General features: G+C 36.2%; 1 protein-coding gene across 11 annotated transcripts in view; it reads left to right on the top strand.

Annotated features, from left to right (window-relative positions):
* The window catches only part of MAST2 (microtubule associated serine/threonine kinase 2), a 210,942-nt gene that overhangs the window by 65,669 nt on the left and 124,347 nt on the right, over positions 1-20,926 (top strand). The window contains exon 1 of one of the 11 annotated variants that reach the window (XM_070260041.1): positions 12,611-12,705. The exons of 7 other annotated variants lie outside the window; for them this stretch is intronic. Coding sequence is in view for 2 of the 4 variants with exons in the window: in XM_023630732.2 (XP_023486500.1) it covers positions 20,433-20,471 (39 nt within the window). In the remaining 2 variants the exon portion in view is untranslated. Of the gene's footprint in view, positions 1-12,610; positions 12,706-19,699; positions 20,472-20,926 lie in introns of those variants that run through there. 3 more of the 11 variants (XM_023630732.2, XM_070260034.1, XM_070260040.1) reach the window with 3 other exon arrangements.

Genomic DNA, 20,926 nt, shown 5'->3' with positions numbered 1-20,926 from the left:
GGCTCCCAATCCCAGACATGCAAATTTAATTGGTATGGGTTGTGACCTAGAGATCAGGATTTTTTTAAAAGCTCCCCAGGTTGATTCTATTATGCAGCTAAGTTTGGGAACCACTGAGATATGGGAAACTCAAGGTTTTAAGGGACTTATGGTTTATTCACTTTTTCCTCTCTTAGCAGATATTAGAAACATGCTGTAATAAATATCCATATTCACATATCCTTACATATTGATGCTTCTCTCTAAGATGGATGCTCTAAAATGGGATTGCTGGATCAAAGGTTATATACATACTTTATCTTATTAGGTATTATTTTTAACAGTTTACCTTGTACCAGCAGTATCTGAAGACACCTGTTTTCTTGCATTTCTCTAGGTGCTTATTAAGACTCTTGTAATTTGTGCCACACTATATTATTTTTAAAAATCTTCATTTCCCAGACCATCCATTTATCCATCCTGTAATCCAGCCTGACAATCTTTGTCTTAACTGGAGAATTTAGTCTGTTTACTTTTATTGTAATTACTGATGTGTTTGGATAGTTATCTCCTGTCTTATTTTGTGCTGTTTGTCCTGCTTTTTCTGTGATTCTTTTTTTGTTTTGTTTTCTTTTGTACTGATAGTTTTTTTTTCTCTTTTTACTTCCACTAACCCCAACTAGTTTAGAAATTACACACTTTCTTTTATTTAACCTAGTAATTGCAACATATACATTGCAGCTTGGTTGTTTTTTGTTGTCTCCCTTATTACATTATGAGTTCTCTTTAGGACAAAGGTTGTTTTATATGTTTATATTCTCAGCCTGTTCAATAACTGATGCTGAGATTACTTATATTTAAGTCACCAACACCAGGTTAAACCATCCATCAAATAATGCTTACTAGGTGCCAACTATCATAACTGTAGTTCTTGCTAAGAAGGGCTAAGAGGAGAGTCAAAGAAATATTTATATCCTTATTGAGATTATAATTTCTAGTTGGGGGTATAAAATGAAAATACATGGAAAGCTAACTAGTTATGTATAGTAATAGAGATCCACATTCCCTTTTCTGAAACCATTGAAGGTAGATATCGTATTTTAGAATTAAGAATTCTTCTGTACTTTAGAGATAATGAGGTGCATATACCATATATTACTTAAAACCTCCAGCAGGATCTAGGGCAGTACCAAGTCATCAAACACATTATGTTTCTGTAGGAAAACATAGGAATTTCATATTGAGTGGGATAAATAAAGATTAAAATGGCCTCACGTCAGTTTTGATGCTAGATTCATTTTGGCATCAAACTGGCTTGAAAAAATCTTTAGGTTTTTAAAAAGAACTTCTTAGATTTTGAAGAGATTGTGAACCTGCATGTTGCCAAACGGCCAGAATTCGGAAAAGTGAGAAATGGTTGGGGTTCAGGTGATAAGGAAGAAGAGGCATCACAGAAGAAATAATGTGAGCTAGGTCTTGAAGAATGTGTAGGATCTGAAGAGCTGGAAAGAATTTGAGAATATCTGTCTTGCAGGAATGGCTAGGAGGAGAATAGTGGGACAGTCAGCTGAGATGAGATAATCTCAGTTTCGAGATTTTGAGTCCTGATTCTGCTCCTAATAATTGTGTGACATTAAGCAAACAGACCATTCTTTCCTCCTTTCTACTACTTCTCCTTTCTTCTTCCTTTTACTTCCATCCTGTTCCCTCTCTTCCCTCCCTCTCTCTTTGCTTCCGTATTTTCCCCCTTCTTCCCTTTCCTCGTCATGTTGTTCATTTGTAAAATGAATATGTTATGTATAAAGTGCCTTGTACGACATTAGAAACTTAGGTGGCCAGCAAATGGCAGTTATTATTTTAAAAGCATTTCACAGCTTTAAAAAAGGTTTCATATAAATTCTTTCATTTATTCTTTAAGGTAACTTGCTGAAGAATATGCTATATCTGATTAATAAATGAGAAAACTGTGATGTAGTATGAATATATTACTCAAGATGGTATTGCTAACAAGTAGTGGATTGGGATACTTTTGTTTCTGATTCCAGTGTTTCCTCTGTTATATCACAAATGCCTATACAAAGTGTACTTATCTCTCTTCCATCTATTATTTCAAGAGATTCTCAGAGGGGCCGACCTGGTGGTGCAGTGGTTAAGTTCACACATTCTGCTTTGGCAGCCTGGGGTTTGCCAGTTTGGATCCTTGGTGCGGACATGGCACTGCTTATCAAGCCATGCTGTGGTAGGCGTCCCACGTATAAAAAAGTAGAGGAAGATGGGCACGGATGTTCGCTCAGGGCCAGTCTTCCTCAGCAAAAAGAGGAGGATTGGCAGCAGATGTTAGCTCAGGGCTGATCTTCCTCAAAAAAAAAAAAAGATTCTCAGAACACTCCAGGCATCAACTGGGCAGTGCTATGTGATTGTGGTAATATCTGGCATTTGCTATTGACTGGTATTTTCCATTAGTTCTGTATAGGCAGCCTTCTGTCTTAAGATGTTTTCAGACCTTACAGGCAGCATTTAGAAGTTAGCAGATGTATCTAGGGAGGAGTCAGAATGTTATACAACAGTTAAAAGATAAGTTTTTTTCCCTCAAAAACCAGATTTCATTGGATAAAAATTCCAAATGATAGAGTAAGTATGAATTGGTTCTGAATGTTGTGTAAAATTCTAGTTATGCATGCTTTTCTCTTCCTGCTGTGGGCTTGGGTCTTTGAAAGCAGAAGGAAGATGATTTCACTAAGTAATGAAAGGCTATACAGTATATATCATAAGAGCTCACACTTCTAGAAATACAGTTTCTTTATGTTTTCACTATGATGCTTAGGAGACTCATAGAGTATTTCCCACCCTTTCTCAGTCAGATGCACTTAACGCTGACTTTTTCAGTTAACTCTCCAGACTGTGTGATTTTACATATGGAAGAGTAGAAAGTGATACTCTTGTCAAGAAGAAAGGATGGTCAAGGTCTACTATTTGAAGGTTGTAACTAGTGAGTATGGAGTGTAGGAAACCATTTATAACTCTTTAGAGGCAAATTAGTTAGAAGAATGGAATTTGACATGTCCAAAATGATAGACTTATTCCCTCCCTAGTATTCTTTATCTTGTAAATGGTGCTACAATCTTGGTAAAAGATGCTATCCTTGATTCTTCTATTTTTCCACCTCCTGTTCAGTCCAAGAGCTAGTCTAGGTGGCTCTCTGTATAGAGTATACTCTGAATCTGTATGTTCCCCCTCCCCCTGCCCCAGCTTTACTGCTAAGAACCCTAGTCCAAGCCCCCAATTCTCTAGTCTAAACTGTTCCAGTAGCTTGTTATTTGATCTTTCTGCATTTCCTTGGCCTCCTTACAAATCATCCTCCAGAAAGTAGTCATTACATTTAAAAAAATAAAAAAAATTTTTTTAGAAATTAGCGCGTTGAAAAAAATGTATATCAGATCATGTCATTCTCTTGCTTAAAATTATCCACTGATGTCCCATTACACAAACAGTAAACTCTAAACTCCTTATCATTAGAGGAGAATTGACGTCTTAACTTTATTGAGTCTCATGATCCATGAACCATAGCATCGCTCTCCATTTATTTAAATCTTTAATTTCTCCATAATGCTTTGTAGTTTTGGTGTACAGTTCTTGCTCATCTCTTATTAGATTTATTCCTGAGTATTTCATATTTTTTGATGTTCTTGTAAATGTAATTGCTTTACAGTTTCAATTTCTGATTCCTTGTTGCCAGTGTGTAGAAATATAACTGATTTCTCAATATTGATCATGTATCCTGCAACCTTGCTAAACTCACTTATTACTTCTAGTGGCTTTTTTGTTGATCACATTAGATTATTTTATATACATGATCTCATTGTGTGTGAATAAAGATAGTTTTACTTTTTCCTTTCCAATTTAAATGCAAATGCCATTTATTTATTTATTTTTCTTTGCTTTATTGCAGTGGCTAGAAGTGCCAGTGCAGTGTTGAATAGAAATGATGAGAGCAGACATTCTTGCTTTGTTCCTGATCTTAGGGGGAAAACATTCAGTACTTCATTAAGTATGATGTTAACATTAGGTATTTTGTAGATACCTTTTATCAAGCTGAGGAAGTTCACCTCTTAGCTTGTTGAGAGTTGTAACAGGAATGGATGTTGTATTTTGTCAGATGCTTTTTCTGTATGTATTGAGATGATATGGTTTTCTTTTTTAGTCTGCTAATTTGGGAAATTATATTGAGTTTTTTCGTTGGTTGATTTTTACATATTAAGCCAACGGTGCATTCCTGGCATAAACCCCACTTGGTCACAGTGTATTATATTTTTAGTATGTTGCTGAATTTGATATGCCAAAATTATTGCATTTATGTTCATAAAGGATAGTGGTTTATAGTTTTCTTGTTTCTTGTCTTTTGTCTGGTTTTGGAGTCAGGATAGTGCTGACCTTATAGAAAAAGTTTGTGTAGAATTCATTTGTTTTTTTAAATGCTTGATAGAGTTCATTATTGAGACCATCTGGACCTGTAGTTTTATTTGTAGAAAACTTTTTAAACTACAAATTTAATCTCTTTAATAGATATAGGAATATTCAGACTTCCGTGTTTCTTGAGGGGGTTTTGGTAGTTTGTCTTTCAAAGAATTTATCCATTTCATTTAAATTGTGGAATTTATTGGCATAAAATTGTTAATCTCTCACCCTGATCTTGGTAATTCTTTTCTTCTTTTTCCCCTAATCAGTCTGAAGAGTGATTTATCAATTTTCTCAAGATCTAGCTTTTAGTTTAACTTATTTCTCTTATTTCATGTATTTACTTTTGTATGTACGTCTGTATATATGTTTTCTATTTCAGTGATTTCTGCTCTCATCTTTATTCTTTTTTTCTGCTCACAGTGGATTTTATTTTCTTTTTCTAATTTCTTAAGGTAGAAGCTGAGGTTGTTGAACTGAGTCCTTTCTTTTCTAATATAGTGATTAGTGGTTAACATTTCTCTCTAATACTACTACTTTAGCTGCTTCCTACACGTTTTGATATGTATCTTTTCATCTTCACTCAATTCAAATTACTTTCTAATTTTTCTTTTAATTTCTTTGAATGATGAATTATTCATGAGTAAGTTATTTAGTTTTTAAATATTAGGGGATTTTTCATATCTCTTGTTATTAATTTGTGGTCAGTGACGTATATGACTTGGGTCTTAAAGTTTCTTGATTCTTGTTTTATGGTGCTGAGTATGGTCTTGAGGAGAATGTGTGCTCTGCCGTTGTGTGAGTGCTCTACAAATGTCATTTAGGTCAGGTTGGTTGATAGTGTTGTTCAGAGTTTTTTTAAACCTTACTGATTTTCTGTCTGCTTGCTCTGTCGGTTGTTAAAGAGGGTTGTGGAATCTCAAGAGGGACTGGAATTACATGCATGTGCTGCTCTCTCTGTTAGGTTTTCATTTTTTAAGTTATTGGTTTTCTAGCTTTGATTTTGCACTAAATCACTGTGGGGAGTTTTTACATTGAAAATCACTTTAATTTTAAGTTATCTAGCCCTTTAAGACAAGGGAAGTATATTAGGAATTACAATTTAGTGATAGGATTTCCTGTTTCTATAAAAGTTTTGAATCATTTATGTTAATGTTTGGATTGAAAGGACTCCTTTGTCTTTTGTGTTATGTCTGCTGTAATGTGAGTATATATATCTTTAATAGTTTTAATTTTATCCTTTAAAAAATAATGGGGAAAATATAACTTGTTCTAAAAGCAGAATACAAAGGGATACAGAAGTGATTTTCTGCTTTTGAAAGTTATTGGGAATTTTTCTGTTTTGATGGTGTAAAATGTACATTGTAATAAGCAAAAGTCATGAAGTGCTCTTAGAACTTTTGCTTAGATTTTTAAAAATGAAAGCAATTTTTGCAGTTTCATTTCACTTTTTTTCCCCCTCTGTTTGACCCCTCTTGAGTTTTAGTCCCACTTGAAAGGAATTACCTGAGCTGAGGGGCTAAGATTGCTCCTGGCAAACACAATTTAATGGACTGTTTTGCAAAAGGGGCACAAAACTCCAGACAGAAAGGATGTCCCTCAGATGTGTGGGCATCTTGGGAACAAAGTAAAGTGCATTTAGAAGAAACAGTAAAATGGAAATGTAGAAATTAAACAAGTGTAGGCTTGTTTACTTATTTAATATTTTATTTTGAAATAATTACAGACCCATAGGAAGTTTCAAAAATAGTGCATAGAAATCCCATGAATACTTCACCCTGCTTTCCCCAGTGGTGACATCTTATATAACTGTAGTACAACATCAAAACCAGGAAATTGACATTATTACAATATTGTTACCTAGATTACAGGCTTTATTTGTTTTTTACATGACTTGTGTATGTGTATGTGTGTTTACAATTCTATACAATTTGATCCCATGGATAGATTTGTGTAATAACTGCCACGACAATCAAAATACAGAGATGTTCCGTCATTACAAAGGAGCTCCCTTGTGCTACATAGTTGCACTCCTACCCCTGTCCTTGTCCCACAAGGGAGCAACCACTAATCTGTTCTCTTTCTCTATGTGCATGTTATATAAATAGATCCATATACTATATAACCTTTTGAGACTGGCTTTTTTTCACTAAGCAGAATCCTTTTGAGATTCATCCAGATTGTTGCATGTATCAACAGTTCCATCCCCTTTTTTGCCAAGTAGCCCATTGTATGACTATATCAACATTTGTTTATTTACTGACTTGTTGATGGATTTTTTTTAACTATTAAATTTTAAAGGTTCTTTATATATTGTAAATATAAATTCTTTGTTGTATATGTGGTTTGCAAATATTTTCTCACACTCCCTACCTTGTTTTTCATTCTTCTTAGAAACAGTCTTTTTTTAAATTGAAGTCATAATAGTTTATCACATTGTGATATTTCAGTTGTACATTATTTTTCAGTCAGCCTATGTGTGCCCCTTTACCCCTTATGCTCACCCCCAAACCCCCTTCCCTTCTGGTAACCACTAATCTGTTCTTTGTCCTTTCATTTGTTTGTCTTCCACATATGTGTGAGATCATACGATGTTTGTCTTTTTCTGTCTGGCTTATTTTGCTTAACATAATTCCCTCAAGGTCCGTCTGTGTTGTTGGAAGTGGGATGATTTTGTCTTCTTTTGTGGCTGAGTAGTATTCCATTGTACATATATACCACATCTTTATCCATTCATCAGTCGATGGGCACTTGGGTTGCTTCTACGTCTTGGCTATTCTGAATAATGCTGCCATGAACATAGGGGTGCATAAGTCTCTTTGGATTGTTGATTTCAAGTTCTTTTGATAAATACCCAGAAGTGGGATAGCTGGGTCATATGGTATTTCTGTTTTTAATCTTTTGAGAAATCTCCATACTGTTTTCCATAGTGGCTGCACCAGTTTGCATTCCAACCGTCAGTGTATGCGGGTTCACTTTTCTCCACATCCTCTCCAACACTTATTATTTCTAGTCTTGTTAATTATAGCCATTCTGACAGGTGTGAGCTGATAGCTCATTGTAGTTTTGATTTGCATTTCCCTAATGATTAGTGATATTGAACATCTTTTCATGTGTTTATTGGCCATCTGTATATTTTCTTTGGAAAAATGTCTTTTCATATCCTCTGCCCGATATCTGATTGGGTTATTTTTTTGTTGTTGAGTTGTATGAGTTCTTTAGTATTTTGGAAATTAACCCCTTGTTGGATATATGATTTGCAAATATTTTCTCCCAGTTGGTAGGTTGTGTTTTCATTTTATTCCTGGTTTCCTTTGCCTAACAGAAGCTCTTTAGTTTGATGTAGTCCCATTTGTTAATTTTTTCTTTTGTTTCCTACACCTGAGTAGACATGGTATTCAAAAGGATCCTCCTAAGACTGATGTCAGAGAGTGTACTGCCTAAATTTTCTTCTAGGAATTTCATGGTTTCACGTCTTACCTTCAAGTCTTTAATCCATTTTGGATTAATTTTTGTGTATGGTGTAAGGTAATGGTCTACTTTCATTCTTTTGCATGTGGCTGTCCAGTTTTCCCAGCACCATTTATTAAAGAGACTTTCCTTTCTCCATTGTAAGTTCTTGGCTCCTTTGTTGAAGATTAACTGTCCGTAGGTGTGTGGTTTTATTTCTGGGCTTTCAATTCTGTTCCATTGATCTGTGTGTTTGTTTTTGTACCAGTACCATGCTGTTTTGATTACTATAACTTTGTAGTGTATATATATATATTTTTTTAAAAGATTGGCACCTGAGCTAACAACTGTTGCCAATCTTCTTCTTTTTTTTTCTTTCTGCTTTTTCTCCCCAAATCCCCCCAGTACATAGTTGTATATTTTAGTTGTGTGTCCTTCTAGTTGTGGCATGTGGGATGCCGCCTGAGTCTGGCCTGATGAGTGGTGCCACGTCCACGCCCAGGATCCAAACCAGCGAAACCCTGGGCCGCTGCAGCGGAGTGTGCGAACTTAACCACTCGGCCACGGGGCCGGCCCCTATAGTATATATATATATATTTTTTAATTGAGTTAATGATAGGTTACAATCCTGTGAAATTTCAGTTGTACATTAATGTTTGTCATTCGTGTTGTAGATGCACCACTTTACCCTTTGTGCCCACCCCCCACCCCACCTTTCCCCTGGTATCCACTAAACTGTTCTCTTAGTCCACATTTTTAAATTCCTCATATGAGTGGAGTCATACAGAGATTATCCTTCTCTAGCTGGCTTATTTCACTTAACATAATTCTCTCAAGGTCCATCCCTGTTTTTGCAAATGGAATGATTTTGCTCTGTTTTGCAGCTGAGTAGTATTCCATTGTGTATATATACCACATCTTCTTTATCCATTCATCTGTTGATGGGCACTTAGGTTTCTTCCACGTCTTGGCTATTGTAAATAATGCTGCAATGAACATTAGGGCACATAGGACTTTTGGGATTGCTGACTTCAAGCTCTTTGGATAGATACCCAGTAGTGGAATGGCTGGATCGTATGGTAGTTCTATTTTTAATTTTTTGAGGAATCTCCATACTGTTTTCCATAGTGGCTGCACCAGTTTGCATTCCCACCAGCAGTGTATGAGGGGTCCTTTTTCTCCACAACCTCTCCAACATTTGTTACTATTAGTTTTAGATATTTTTGTCATTCTAACGGGTGTAAGGTGATATCTTAGTGTAGTTTTGATTTGCATTTCCCTGATGATCAGTGATGATGAGCATCTTTTCATGTGCCTATTGGCCATCCGTATATCTTCTTTGGAGAAATGTCTGTTCATGTCTCCAGCCCATTTTTTGATTGGGTTGTTTGATTTTTTGTTGTTGAGTTGTGAGAGTTCTTTATATATTAAGGATATTAAGCCTTTGTCAGATATATGACTTGCAAATATTTTTTCCCAGTTAGTGGGTTGTTTTTTTGTTTCAATCCTGTTTTCATTTGCCTTGAAGAAGCTCTTTAGTCTGATGAAGTCCCATTTGTTTATTCTTTCTATTGTTTCCCTTGTCTGAGAAGACATGGTGTCCGAAAAGATCCTTTTAATACTGATGTCAGAGTGTACTGCTTACGTTTTCTTCTAGAAGCCTTATGGTTTCAGGTCTCACCTTTAGGTCTTTGATCCATTTTGAGTTTATTTTGGTGAATGGTGAAAAAAAAATGGTCAATTTTCATTCTTTTACATATGGCTTTCCAGTTTTCCCAGCACCATTTGTTGAAAAGACTTTCTTTTCTCCATTGTATGCCCTCAGCTTCTTTGTCAAAGATAAGCTGTCCATAGATGTGTGGTTTTATTTCTGGGCTTTCAATTCTGTTCCATTGATCTGTGCACCTGTTTTTGTACCAGTACCATGCTGTTTTGATTACTGTAGCTTTGTAGTATGTTTTGAAGTCAGGGATTGTGATGCCTCCCGTTTTGTTCTTTTTTCTCAGGATTGCTTTAGCAACTCGGGGTCTTTTGTTGCCCCATATGAATTTTAGGATTCTTTGTTCTAATTCTGTAAAGAGTGTCATTGGGATTCTGATTGGGATTGTATTGAATCTATAGATTGATAATATGGACATTTTAAGTATGTCTATTCTTCCAATCCATGTGCATGGATATCTTTCCATTTCTTTATGTCATCTTTGATTTCCTTCAATAATGTCTTATAGTTTTTGTTGTATAGGTCTTTCACTGCCTTGGTTAAATTTCTTCCTAGATATTTTATTCTTTTTGTTGCAATTGTAAATGGGATTGTATTCTTGAGGTCTCTTTCTGTTAGTTCATTATTAAAGTATAGAAATGCAACAGATTTTTGTAAGTTGATTTTCTACACTGCAACTTTGCTGTAGTTGTTGATTATTTCTAATAGTTTTCTGAGGGATTCTTTAGAGTTTTCTATATATAAAATCGTATTGTCTGCAAACAGCACGGATTTCACTTCCTCTTTGCCAATTTGGATACCTTTTATTTCTTGTTCTTGCCTAGTTGCTCTCGTCCAAACCTCCAGTATTGTGTTGAATAAGAGTGGTGCGAGTGGGCATCCTTGTCTTGTTCCCGTTCTCAGAGGGATGGCTTTCAGTGTTTCCCCGTTGAGTATGATGTTGGCTGTGGGTTTGTCATATACGGCCTTTATTATGTTGAGGTTCTTTTCTTCTCTTCCCATTTTATTGAGAATTTTTGTCATAAATGAATGTTGGATGTTGTCAAATGCTTTCTCTGCATTCTCAGAGATAATCATGTGGTTTTTATTCCTCATTTTGTTGATGTGGTGTTATCACATTGATTAATTTGCAGATGTTGAACCGTCCCTGCAACCCTGGTATAAATCCCACTTGATCATGGTGTATGACCCTTTAATGTATTACTATATTTGGTTTGGCAATCTTTGGTTGAGGATTTTTGTATCTATTTTAATCAGTGATATGGGCCTGTAATTTTCCTTCTTTGTGTTGTTCTTGCCCGGCTTTGGGATCAGGTTGATGTTGGCCTTGTAAAATGTGTTAGGAAGTGTTCCATTGTCTTCAGTTTTTTGGAATAGTTTGAGGAGGATAGGTACTAAATCTTCTTTGAATGTTTGGTAGAATTCTCCAGACAAACCATACGGTCCTTGACTTGTATTTTTGGGGGGTTTTGATTACTGTTTCAATCTCTTTACTTGTAATTGGTCTATTCAAGATTCTTTACTTCCTCTTGATTCAGTTTTTGGAAGTTGTGTGAGTCTAAGAATTTATCCATTTCTTCTAGATTGTCCAATTTGTTGGCATCTAGCTCTTCATAGTATTCTCTTATAGTCCTTTGTGTTTCTGTGGTATCTGTTGTAATTTCTCCTTTTCCTTTTCTAATTTTATTTATTTGAACCTTCTCTCTTTTTTTCTTAGTGAGTCTGGCTAAGGTTTTTTCAATTTGTATATCTTCTCAAAGAACCAGCTTTTAGTTTCATTGATCCTTGGTACTGTTTTTTGTGTTTGTTTCAATTTCTGTTATTTCTGCTCTAATTTTTATTATTTCCCTCAGTCTGCTGTCTTTGGGCTTTGTTTATTCCTCTTTTTCTACTTCTGTTAGGTTTAGTTTAATATTGCTTATTTGAGATTTTTCTTGTTTGTTAAGATGGGCCTGTATTGGTATGAATTTCCCTCTTGGGACTGCTTTTGCTGCATCCTATATGAGTTGGTATGGTGTATTTTCATTTTCATTTGTCTGCAGATATTCCTTGATTTCTCCTTTAATTTCTTCAATGATCCGTTGGTTGTTCAGTAGCTTGTTGTTAGTCTCCACGTTTGGCACTTTCCTAGCATTTCTCTTGTAGTTGATTTCTAGTTTCATAGCATTATGGTCAGAAAAGATAATTGATGTTATTTCAGTTTTCTTACTTATATTGAGGCTTTCCTTGTTTCCCAACTTATGGTCTATCTTTGAGAATGTTCCCTGTGCACTTGAGAAGAATGTATATTCTGCTGTTTGTGGATGAAGTGTTGTATGTACATCTATTAAGTCCATGTGGTCTAGTTTTTCATTTAATTCCACTATTTCCTTGTTGATTTTCTGTCTAGATGATCTGTCCATTGATGCAAGTGGGGTGTTGAGGTCACCTACCATTATCATGTTGCTGTTAATTTGTCCTTTTAGGCCTTTTAGTGGTTGCTTTATGTACTTTGGTACTCCTGTGTTAGGTGCATATATATTTATAGGTGTTATGTCCTCTTGGTGGAGTGTCACTTCTATCATTATATACTGCCCCTCTTTGTCTCTCATTGCCTTTTTTATCTTGAAGTTTGTTGTCTCTGATATAAGTATGGCAATACCTAATTTCTTTTGTTTGCCAGTAGCTTGGAGTATTGTCTTCCATTCCTTCTCCCTGAGCCAGTGTTTGTCTTTAGAGCTGAGATGTGTTTCCTGGAGGCAGCATATTGTTGGGTCTTGTTTTTAATCCATCCACCTGCTCTTAACAGTCTTTTGAAGAGCAAAATTCTGTAATTTTGATGAAGTTCAATTTACTAATTTTTCCTTTTATTGATTTTACTGTGTGTTTTTTTTGCAGGGGAAGATTTGCCCTAAGCTAACATTTGCAAATCTTCCTCCTTTTTTCTTCCTCCCCACCCTCCCACAGCCACCATACGTAGTTGTGTATCGTTGTAAGTTCTTCCTGTTCTTTGTGAGCCACTGCAATAGCATGGCTACTGCCAGGCGAGTGGTGTAGTTCTGCACCTTGGAACCGATCCTCAGCTGCTGAAGTGGAGCATGCTGAACTTTAACTGCTAGGCTGTGAGTGCTGGCTCTCATGGGTTATATTCTTGATGTCATGTGTAAGAACTCTTTGTCTATCCCTACGTCCTGAAGATTATGTTCTATGTTTTCTTATAAAAGTTTTATTTTCAGACTTTTAAACTTTTAAAAAACTTTTAAACTTTTAAAACTTTTAAAAACTTATAAAAGTTTTTAATTTTACATTTAAATCCACGATACATTTTGAATTAAGTTTTGCATATGTTGTGAGATGTAGGTTGAGATTTGTTTATATATTTATTTACTTGCCTATGGATAGCCAGTTACTCCAGCACAATTTATTGAAAGATCTATCCTTTCTCCATTGAATTGCTTTTACACCTTTGTCAAAAATAAATAGGGCATATTTGTGTTGGTCTATTTCAGGTTTCTCTATTCTGTTCCTTTGGCCTGTGAGACTATTCCTAAATCTTAACATTGGTTAAAGTTGTTCCTTACACTTTAGCCTTTTATTTCAGAATTGTTTTAGCTGTCTAGTTCCTTTTCCTTTTCATATAAATTTTCGAATAAGTTTGTTTATGTCTACAAAAAGTCTTGATGGGATTTTGATAGGCGTTGCATTAAGCCTAAAGATAAATTTTGAGAGAATTGGCATTTTTACTATTAGTCTTCTAACCCTTTAATACAGTATGTCTCTCCATTTGTTGAGATCTTCCTTGATTTCTTTAATCAGCATTTTGTAATTTTCAGCATACATGTTTTGTATATATTTTGTTAGATTTGTACCTAAATATTTCATCATGTATTTTCATGTTCTTTGCCATGGGCAGTCTTAGTCCCTCAGCTCTGGTAATTCATTTCAAGTGGGGCTGAAAATTAAGAGAGGTCAAATGGAAAAAAGAAGTGAGGCAAAATCTTTTTTGTGATTGTAAATGGTATTACTGTATTTTATATTTTAGTTTCCACATGTCTGTTGCTAGTAGTTAGAAGTGCTTTTTTTGTGCATTGGTCTTCTATCCTGTGATACTTTTCTACATGGCAATCATGTCATCTTCAGATAGGACAGTTTCGTTTCTTCCAATCTGCCTTTTATATCCTTTTCTTGCCTATTGATCTGGCTAGGACTTAGTTATTTTAAACACTGAACTTTTATTCTGGTAATGATCGCTTCATGAACCTAATTTGAGACTAACATTACTAGTTTCACTCACCTTATTCCTTACAGTTTCTGATCTTTGGCTTCTCTTGGACTTCAGAAGTTTAGCTTGGATTGATCTTGAATCCCTTTGGAGGAAGGAAAAACTCTCTGTATTCTGAGAATGTGACACGATGCAGCATCATTGTTATTAATTTGTCTCCCTTCAGTGTGAGCTTCTTGGGAGGCAGTTGTAAGGATATAGGGCCTGGTACATAGTAAACTCCTAATTAGTGTTTGTTGAGCAAACATGTAAATGAGTAAATGGAACGAATATATGGCTCCTTCTCATGTAAAAAGTCTTAGGAAAACCTTTTCTGACAAGCTATACCTTAACTCTGGTGGAATTGACAATGTGAGGCCTTTTGCAGCTGCCCATCTTATTTTTAGATCAGATGTTTTGTTCGTTTTCTTCTCTCCTTTCACTTTCACTTCCCAGATTCCTGTTTCATTAACAAGATGCTTTATGCTTTGGACATTACATGTGGTTTTTTTTGGTTGGTTTGTTTCTCAACGTCAAAAAAATGTCTGTATTTTGAAAAGATAACATTGTCTAATTGGTTTTAAGTTAGAAGAGTTGTAAAATAAATAAGCGGTTATATTGAGGAGTTGCAGAGAAACATCAGTCCTGGGACAACGTTTTATATTTAAGTGGAGGAGAATTTGCCTCTAGATCTGAATGCTTGATCATGCATGTCTGTATATGTACTGTCTTCAGGGTACGGTGGTGAGCTGGGCTGGGGAGGAGACGTGCATCACATGTGGGGAGTAACCTTAATACTTTAGCAAGGGCATTTAGTACCTGATTCAAGTATTCATTTTGCTTCAATATTAGAATAGCTTTTTCATCTATATGTTTAATATCTTAAATATCAAATTTGCTTGAAAATTCCCTCCCAAATTTCTTTTCCCTTACCTACTTTATTTTTCTTCATTGCTTTTATCATCTTCTAACATACTGTATATTTTATGTGTTCATTTTCTTGTTTAATATCTGCCTATAGCCGGTTGAATGTAAGCTCCAAGAAATCAGACATTTTTATCTATTTTATTAACAGTTGTATCTCTAGAACCCAAATAGCAACTGGTGCATGGAGGATACTTAATTTGTGGAATAAGTGAGTGAAAGGAGGATTACTTTAAAAGACAGTGATTTCCTAAGAGGTTTGAGTGAGGAAGCTTAACTGTAAACCTATGCAAATTATAAAATAGGGGTATCAGGAAAATTATTGTCTTTTACTCTGAGGAGCATAGTTTTCCTCTGTAAAATTAAGGAATTTTACTTGATTAATGGAGTTTCTATATAAGCAACAAATAAAAAAGAATCCTTTGTTGAGAATTTACCATGAGCTATAGAGGTTTCAGGTTCTGTGCTCTGCACTGTGTGCAGTGCCACCAGCAGTGACTATGAGAGCAATAGAGATAGTGTCATAGTGAATGGTGAAAAAGTCTCTAGACTCCCTTCAGGCCTTAGGTTTTTTTTTTTTTTTTTAAAGATTTTATTTTTTCCTTTTTCTCCCCAAAGCCCCCCGGTACATAGTTGTGTATTCTTCGTTGTGGGTTCTTCTAGTTGTGGCACGTGGGACGCTGCCTCAGCGTGGTCTGATGAGCAGTGCCATGTCCGCGCCCAGGATTCGAACTAACGAAACACTGGGCCACCTGCAGCGGAGCGCGCGAACTTAACCACTCGGCCACGGGGCCAGCCCCCAGGCCTTAGGTTTTGTAACAAAATTTTCTCCTTGTGCTTACCTTGGCTTGTTTGCCACATAAAGCTCCCCCTTATAGCTTTTCACTAAATGGGATTAGTTGTAAGATATTTTATTCACTTTCTGATCAATGAAAGGATAGTTTATGTTGAGAATATACATAGATGCAACCTATTCTGAAAATTTATGTATTTAATTTTATTTATTTCTGCAGATGTTCTAGTTTTTACCTAGTCATTGCCAAATAGTCTTATTAACACCAAATTAATGTATAGCAGAGAAGTTGATGAAAATGTTCTACTAATCCTTTCCAGGACAGGAAGCTCTCCTCCATCTGTTCTGTTCAGTTAAAGCTACATGTTCTAGCATAAACATGGGTTCAAGTTCCTACTATATAATTTCTAAGCAGGTTATGTTCCCTTCTTGGGTCCTAATTTATTCAGTTATAAAATAAGAGATTTCAGTTAAATTAGCACATCCATTTATAAATAAAATTTATTTGAAGCAAGATTCAATATGAACCGTTAGGGTAGTTTTTCTTAGCAATCCTTATGTCTAAACCCATCTCTTCCTGGCTTCTCTGTTTACTAACCTTCTAATTATTCTCCCCTTTCATGTTAGATACTGTCATCAGGCATAAGTCTTCCTACTCCTCCCAACTCCTGCCATCATCTTTATTATTTTTATCTTCAGCAACCATGTAGATCCTGCCAATTTCCTGGCATCATAGTCGCTTGACCTCAACATCATCATTTCTAGTCCGTGTAAGCACTCTCTTCAGGACCATACTCTGTGCCTTGTCATATCTCTCAAATGTTCCCCCACTTAAACCATAATGCTGGATAACCTCCTCACTACAACTTGATAGGTTTTCAGCTCCCTCATTTAGTTATTCTTAAAGGATATCAGTTCTTATGCTTATCAGGACCTCTAGTAGATCTTTCTAATGTCTTCCTGTCCTTTAATCTTTACTTTCCTTCATTTTTAGCTTTGATTCTATGGTCCATTAACTCTCTAACTCGTTAGTCAGTGTCGTAAATCTTTTGCCCCATTTTTTGTCAGCCTGTCTGGTAAATCTGTCTGATAAAACTTTTGCCTTTGTGTTACTGTAGCCTACTGAAGAAAGCCACACATGGAGCAGATTGGTGGCCCTATAAAATTATGATGAATAATGTCTGTCCATCAGTCCTCAATATTCCTCGCCAATCCGACTTTTTCTTTAATTATCTTATCTTCTTGTTCTCCACATTACCTCTTTCAAAATTTTTTTGCTTTTCTCAAATCTCTGATCTCTTTGCTCTCTGCTGATTTCCTTCTTATTTCACAGAGAAAACAGCTGTGATTTGGAAACTTCTTTAGCTTCTTTACATCTCAGGTTACAGATATTTGGTTACCTGTACTTGCTTTTTCTTCTGTTATAATGCAAGAAGTATTCTTCCTATTGTCTCTGTTCATGCTCTGAATGCCATGCACTCCTTTTCAAGAATAACTTTCTCTTTTTTGAGAAATTTGGCTGTGAAAGATAGAAAAGAGTTAACTGGAAACCAGAGGAGTTGTCTAGATTTGCTGTCTTTATTTCCTCCTCTCCTGTTCATTCTGCAGCCTGCTGCAGTTGGGCTTCTGCTCCTCTCACCATCTACCCCTGAAGCTATTCTTCCAGAAGGCACCAGTGACTTCCAAGTCAGGAAATTCAAGGGTGTGCTTTAGTGATAGGTCTTTTGACAGTATTTCTTACTGTTCAGCCCTCCCAGACACTCTTTTCTTGGCTTCTTTAATAACATTCACAGTCTTGATTTTCTTCCCACTCTTCTTAGCCTCCTGCAATTTAATTAGTATTTATAAACGTGATTTTCATATTAAAAAATAAAAGTTTACTAGATTAGAGAGAAGAATGCAAAATTTGTATGAATTTTAAGAACAAAACAAGAGGCTTTAAAGAAATCAGATGTGGGAGGAAATTCTGGGCAGGGTGCACTCTACTCTTTCATTAGAGATACCGAAAAAGGTTAAGATGCATTGATAAATGTTGTTTAAATTATTCCTTTCAACAGTCTTATAAGGTAGATGATTTATTCTTGTTTAACTACAAAGAATTTGCAATGAAAAGGATGGGATGTGTTCAGGAAACGGTACATTGTTCTTTCTCATGGAAGGCTAAGGTTACAGTAAGGTAGTAGTGAAGATAAAATTTATTGTTTCAGGGTTATGGGTGCCTTGAATACCAAGGGGAGGAGGAGATTTTGTTTTGTTTTTTTTTTTTTGGTGAGGAAGATTGGCCTTCCTCTTTTTGCTTGAGGAAGGTTGTTGCTGAGCTAACATCCCTGCCAGTCTTCCTCTGTTTTGTATGTGGGACGCCATACAGTGTGGCTTGATGAACAGTGTGTAGGTCCGCAGCTGCAATCCAAACCTGTGAACCCTGGGCTGCTGAGGCGGAGCATGCAAACTTAACCACTATGCCACTGGGCTGGCCCAAGGGGAGGAGTTTTCCACTTAACTTTTTAGATAGTGAGGACTGGTTGAAGATTTTTAGGCTGTACGCACTTTAGGAAAGGGAGAGTGTCTTGGCCAAGGGCTGATACTCCTATAACATTACTTTCGGTGAGCAAATGGCACTTCCACTGGAAGCTGTATTGTAGATTTCCCAGTGTAATGAATTGAGGCCTCTTTGACACTCCTTTAGCACTTTGTCATACTTCTGATGTAGAACTTTTCACATTGTATCATAATTACTTGTTTGTATTTGGCTTCCCCATTGGATTTGAGCTCTTCTAGAATAGAATTATTAGTTTATGGGTAATGTTAATCTTGGTAATCTTTTCCCATGCCCATCTCAGTGCTTGGCATGATAAATGATTCCTGAACTAGTAATTGAATGAAGAGTTTGAGTTTTGAATCTCTGGTCTGAACAGTTTATCAGCATGCCCCGTGTGTATTTCTACAGAGTTGACTGAGTTAGAGGCTCACTGCTGCCTCCTCTCTGCTCGTATATGTTTTAGTTAGTTAATAAAATCTATTTTGCCAGAGAGGTTCTATAGCTTTAAAAGCCTGTGGCTTTGCAGACACTCAGTGGATAGCATACCCTGTGCAAATCAGCTGTCTGTTCAGGTCTTATGTTTGTTTTCCCCATAGACATAATCCAGCCGTTAGTTGCTTAAAGCAGCAGATGGAAGGAGCCCATGGAGATGTGGATTTATTAGCTCTCACAATGAAAGACCACACTGGTTGTGTTAAGGATTAGAAGTTTTTTGCTGAATGAAAGGGCGATGGATCCTGCTTTCTGTGCTATTTTCAGCAGTATGGCTAGCTCTTGTGTCTGGAGTCAGTTGTAAGAAGACCAGGAAAAGATTTTGTAAATAGGCCTTCCTTCAAGCCCCAGACTGTTGGTGCAGCTGCCATAATTATGGGAGTGGCAGCTTTTCCTCCTTGTTGGGTGCAGACTGAATCTGTCCTAGAGTTATTGCTGTATTTACTCCTTAGAGTGTATAACAGCCTGATTCAGGGTGCTTTATACATACCTTTATTTGTCAAATTAGGAAATTTGGATTAATATTTCCTGAAATCCTTTGGAGAGTGAATAATTTTTGCAGCGTGTCCTATGGTTTGAAGAACAATGATTGTGAATCGGTAGATAATGTATTTAATCCTCTTCCTAAAAATATAGTATGCCTTTGCTAACAATTTTTTGTGGCTTATTAGAAAAACATCAACTTGCTTTGCTTTTCCCCCTGTGTTTACTAGGATTGTGGCAATTACTATAAAATTGGAAAGTTTAAAACATTGTTTATGGAGTGTTTAAGTGACAAAATCATATCATGAGAGCTAACCTTTCATTCTTGAACTCTAAAAATGTGTATATATATATATTTTTTTAAGTTATAAATTAGGAAACTAGAAACATTTTTAAACTTGGCTGAAGTCCCTCTTTGAAAATGGCAGCCAGGGACCAAAGAAATGATTCCGAGATCATTAAAGCCTGGGTAAAATTTTCCAGACTTTTTCATGCTGTGCTCTTTAGAAGTCTGATGGAATGGGGAGCTTTTCCTGTGACAGTACTATCAGCATGAATAGATGAATGAATTCGTCCAGGCTCAGAACTCACCACACATGTACTAGCCCCCTCCAGGACATAAAAGAGCAGAGAAACCGACCTTAGCAATGATCTAAGCTCCTGAAGAAAGGCTTTCGTGACAGTCCAAGAAGTGAAGACCAGCGTATCTACAGATAAAGAAACAAAAGAGCCTGTGACAGTATCGAAAGAATCTGACATTTGCTTTGTCTATACAAAGGATGAAAGGAATTTTGCCGACTTAGTCAAAACAATAACTGGTTTTATATCAGCCTAAGCCTAAAATACAGGCATCAGAATAATATGTTTTTCTTTGTGTTTCTGAAGAATCGTTATCTTTTAAAAAACGTATGTGGAGTGGTTTTGTTTTGGGAAAGGAAAACGTGACATGGATTTTATAAGCTTAATAGCCGTAGGTGGAGACACTCTTGTTTTGTTTGCCAAACCTTTTTAATAAGCAGTGAAGTCAGGATATCAAAGATTGGAATTTTTTTCTGGGACCTTTGTCCTTTTCTTGGTACTTCAAATATTTTCAAACAAAGGGGTATAGATGGAAAAGGAAAACAAATATGAAATATTTTCCCCTATTTTGGTGGTGATTCAGATGAGATCAGTCTGTACCGCTGTGAAGAAAAACGTGGCTCTGATGTGAGGCGGTGATTGTCTCCTCACGCTGGACCGGGAGAGAACTGGTTTAGTGGAGCGGTGCTTAGTGGGCGCAGCGTGGGGAACGGGGTGAATTGTTTGCCTCAGACCCAGCAGTAAGCAAGTAGGCACAAGTAATTGACTGATATCTATTATGGATGATACCAGTATTCTACGAAGGAGAGGGTTACAGGTGAGTACCAGAAAGCCTTTTTACTGATCTCCTTCCTCTTAGTGTCTTTTGAAAATGTACTGAACAGATTGCTTCAATTTCATTTAATTCATTGAGGCACGGTAGAATGCCTCTTTATTCCATCATGTATAGTTATAATTAGAGAAATTGTCTAAGACTTTTTTACTTTGATAGAAAAAAGGCTGCTTGGGTTTACTTACATTATATGAAGTGAGTGGAGCAATTAAATCAGACCTATGCAGGATGCAAGCCTATTTTTGGACATCAGACATTACTACTAACAGATTGTTTACAGTAAACATATTCTGTTCCTGACCACCAAGCGTGCCTCCTCACCTCCCCCACCTTAATTGTCACATATATATGTAATATATGTTTGACTGTACACACAGTTTTAAGGACTTTTCTGAATGATCACCTTGCATACATGCATACAATATAGTCTATATATCCGA

The sequence above is a fragment of the Equus caballus genome, chromosome 2 (assembly GCF_041296265.1).
Source record: "Equus caballus isolate H_3958 breed thoroughbred chromosome 2, TB-T2T, whole genome shotgun sequence".
Taxonomy (NCBI): Eukaryota; Metazoa; Chordata; class Mammalia; order Perissodactyla; family Equidae; genus Equus; species Equus caballus.
The sequence above is the reverse complement of the archived record's forward strand: the minus strand, read 5'-3'. Positions and strand labels throughout refer to the sequence as shown.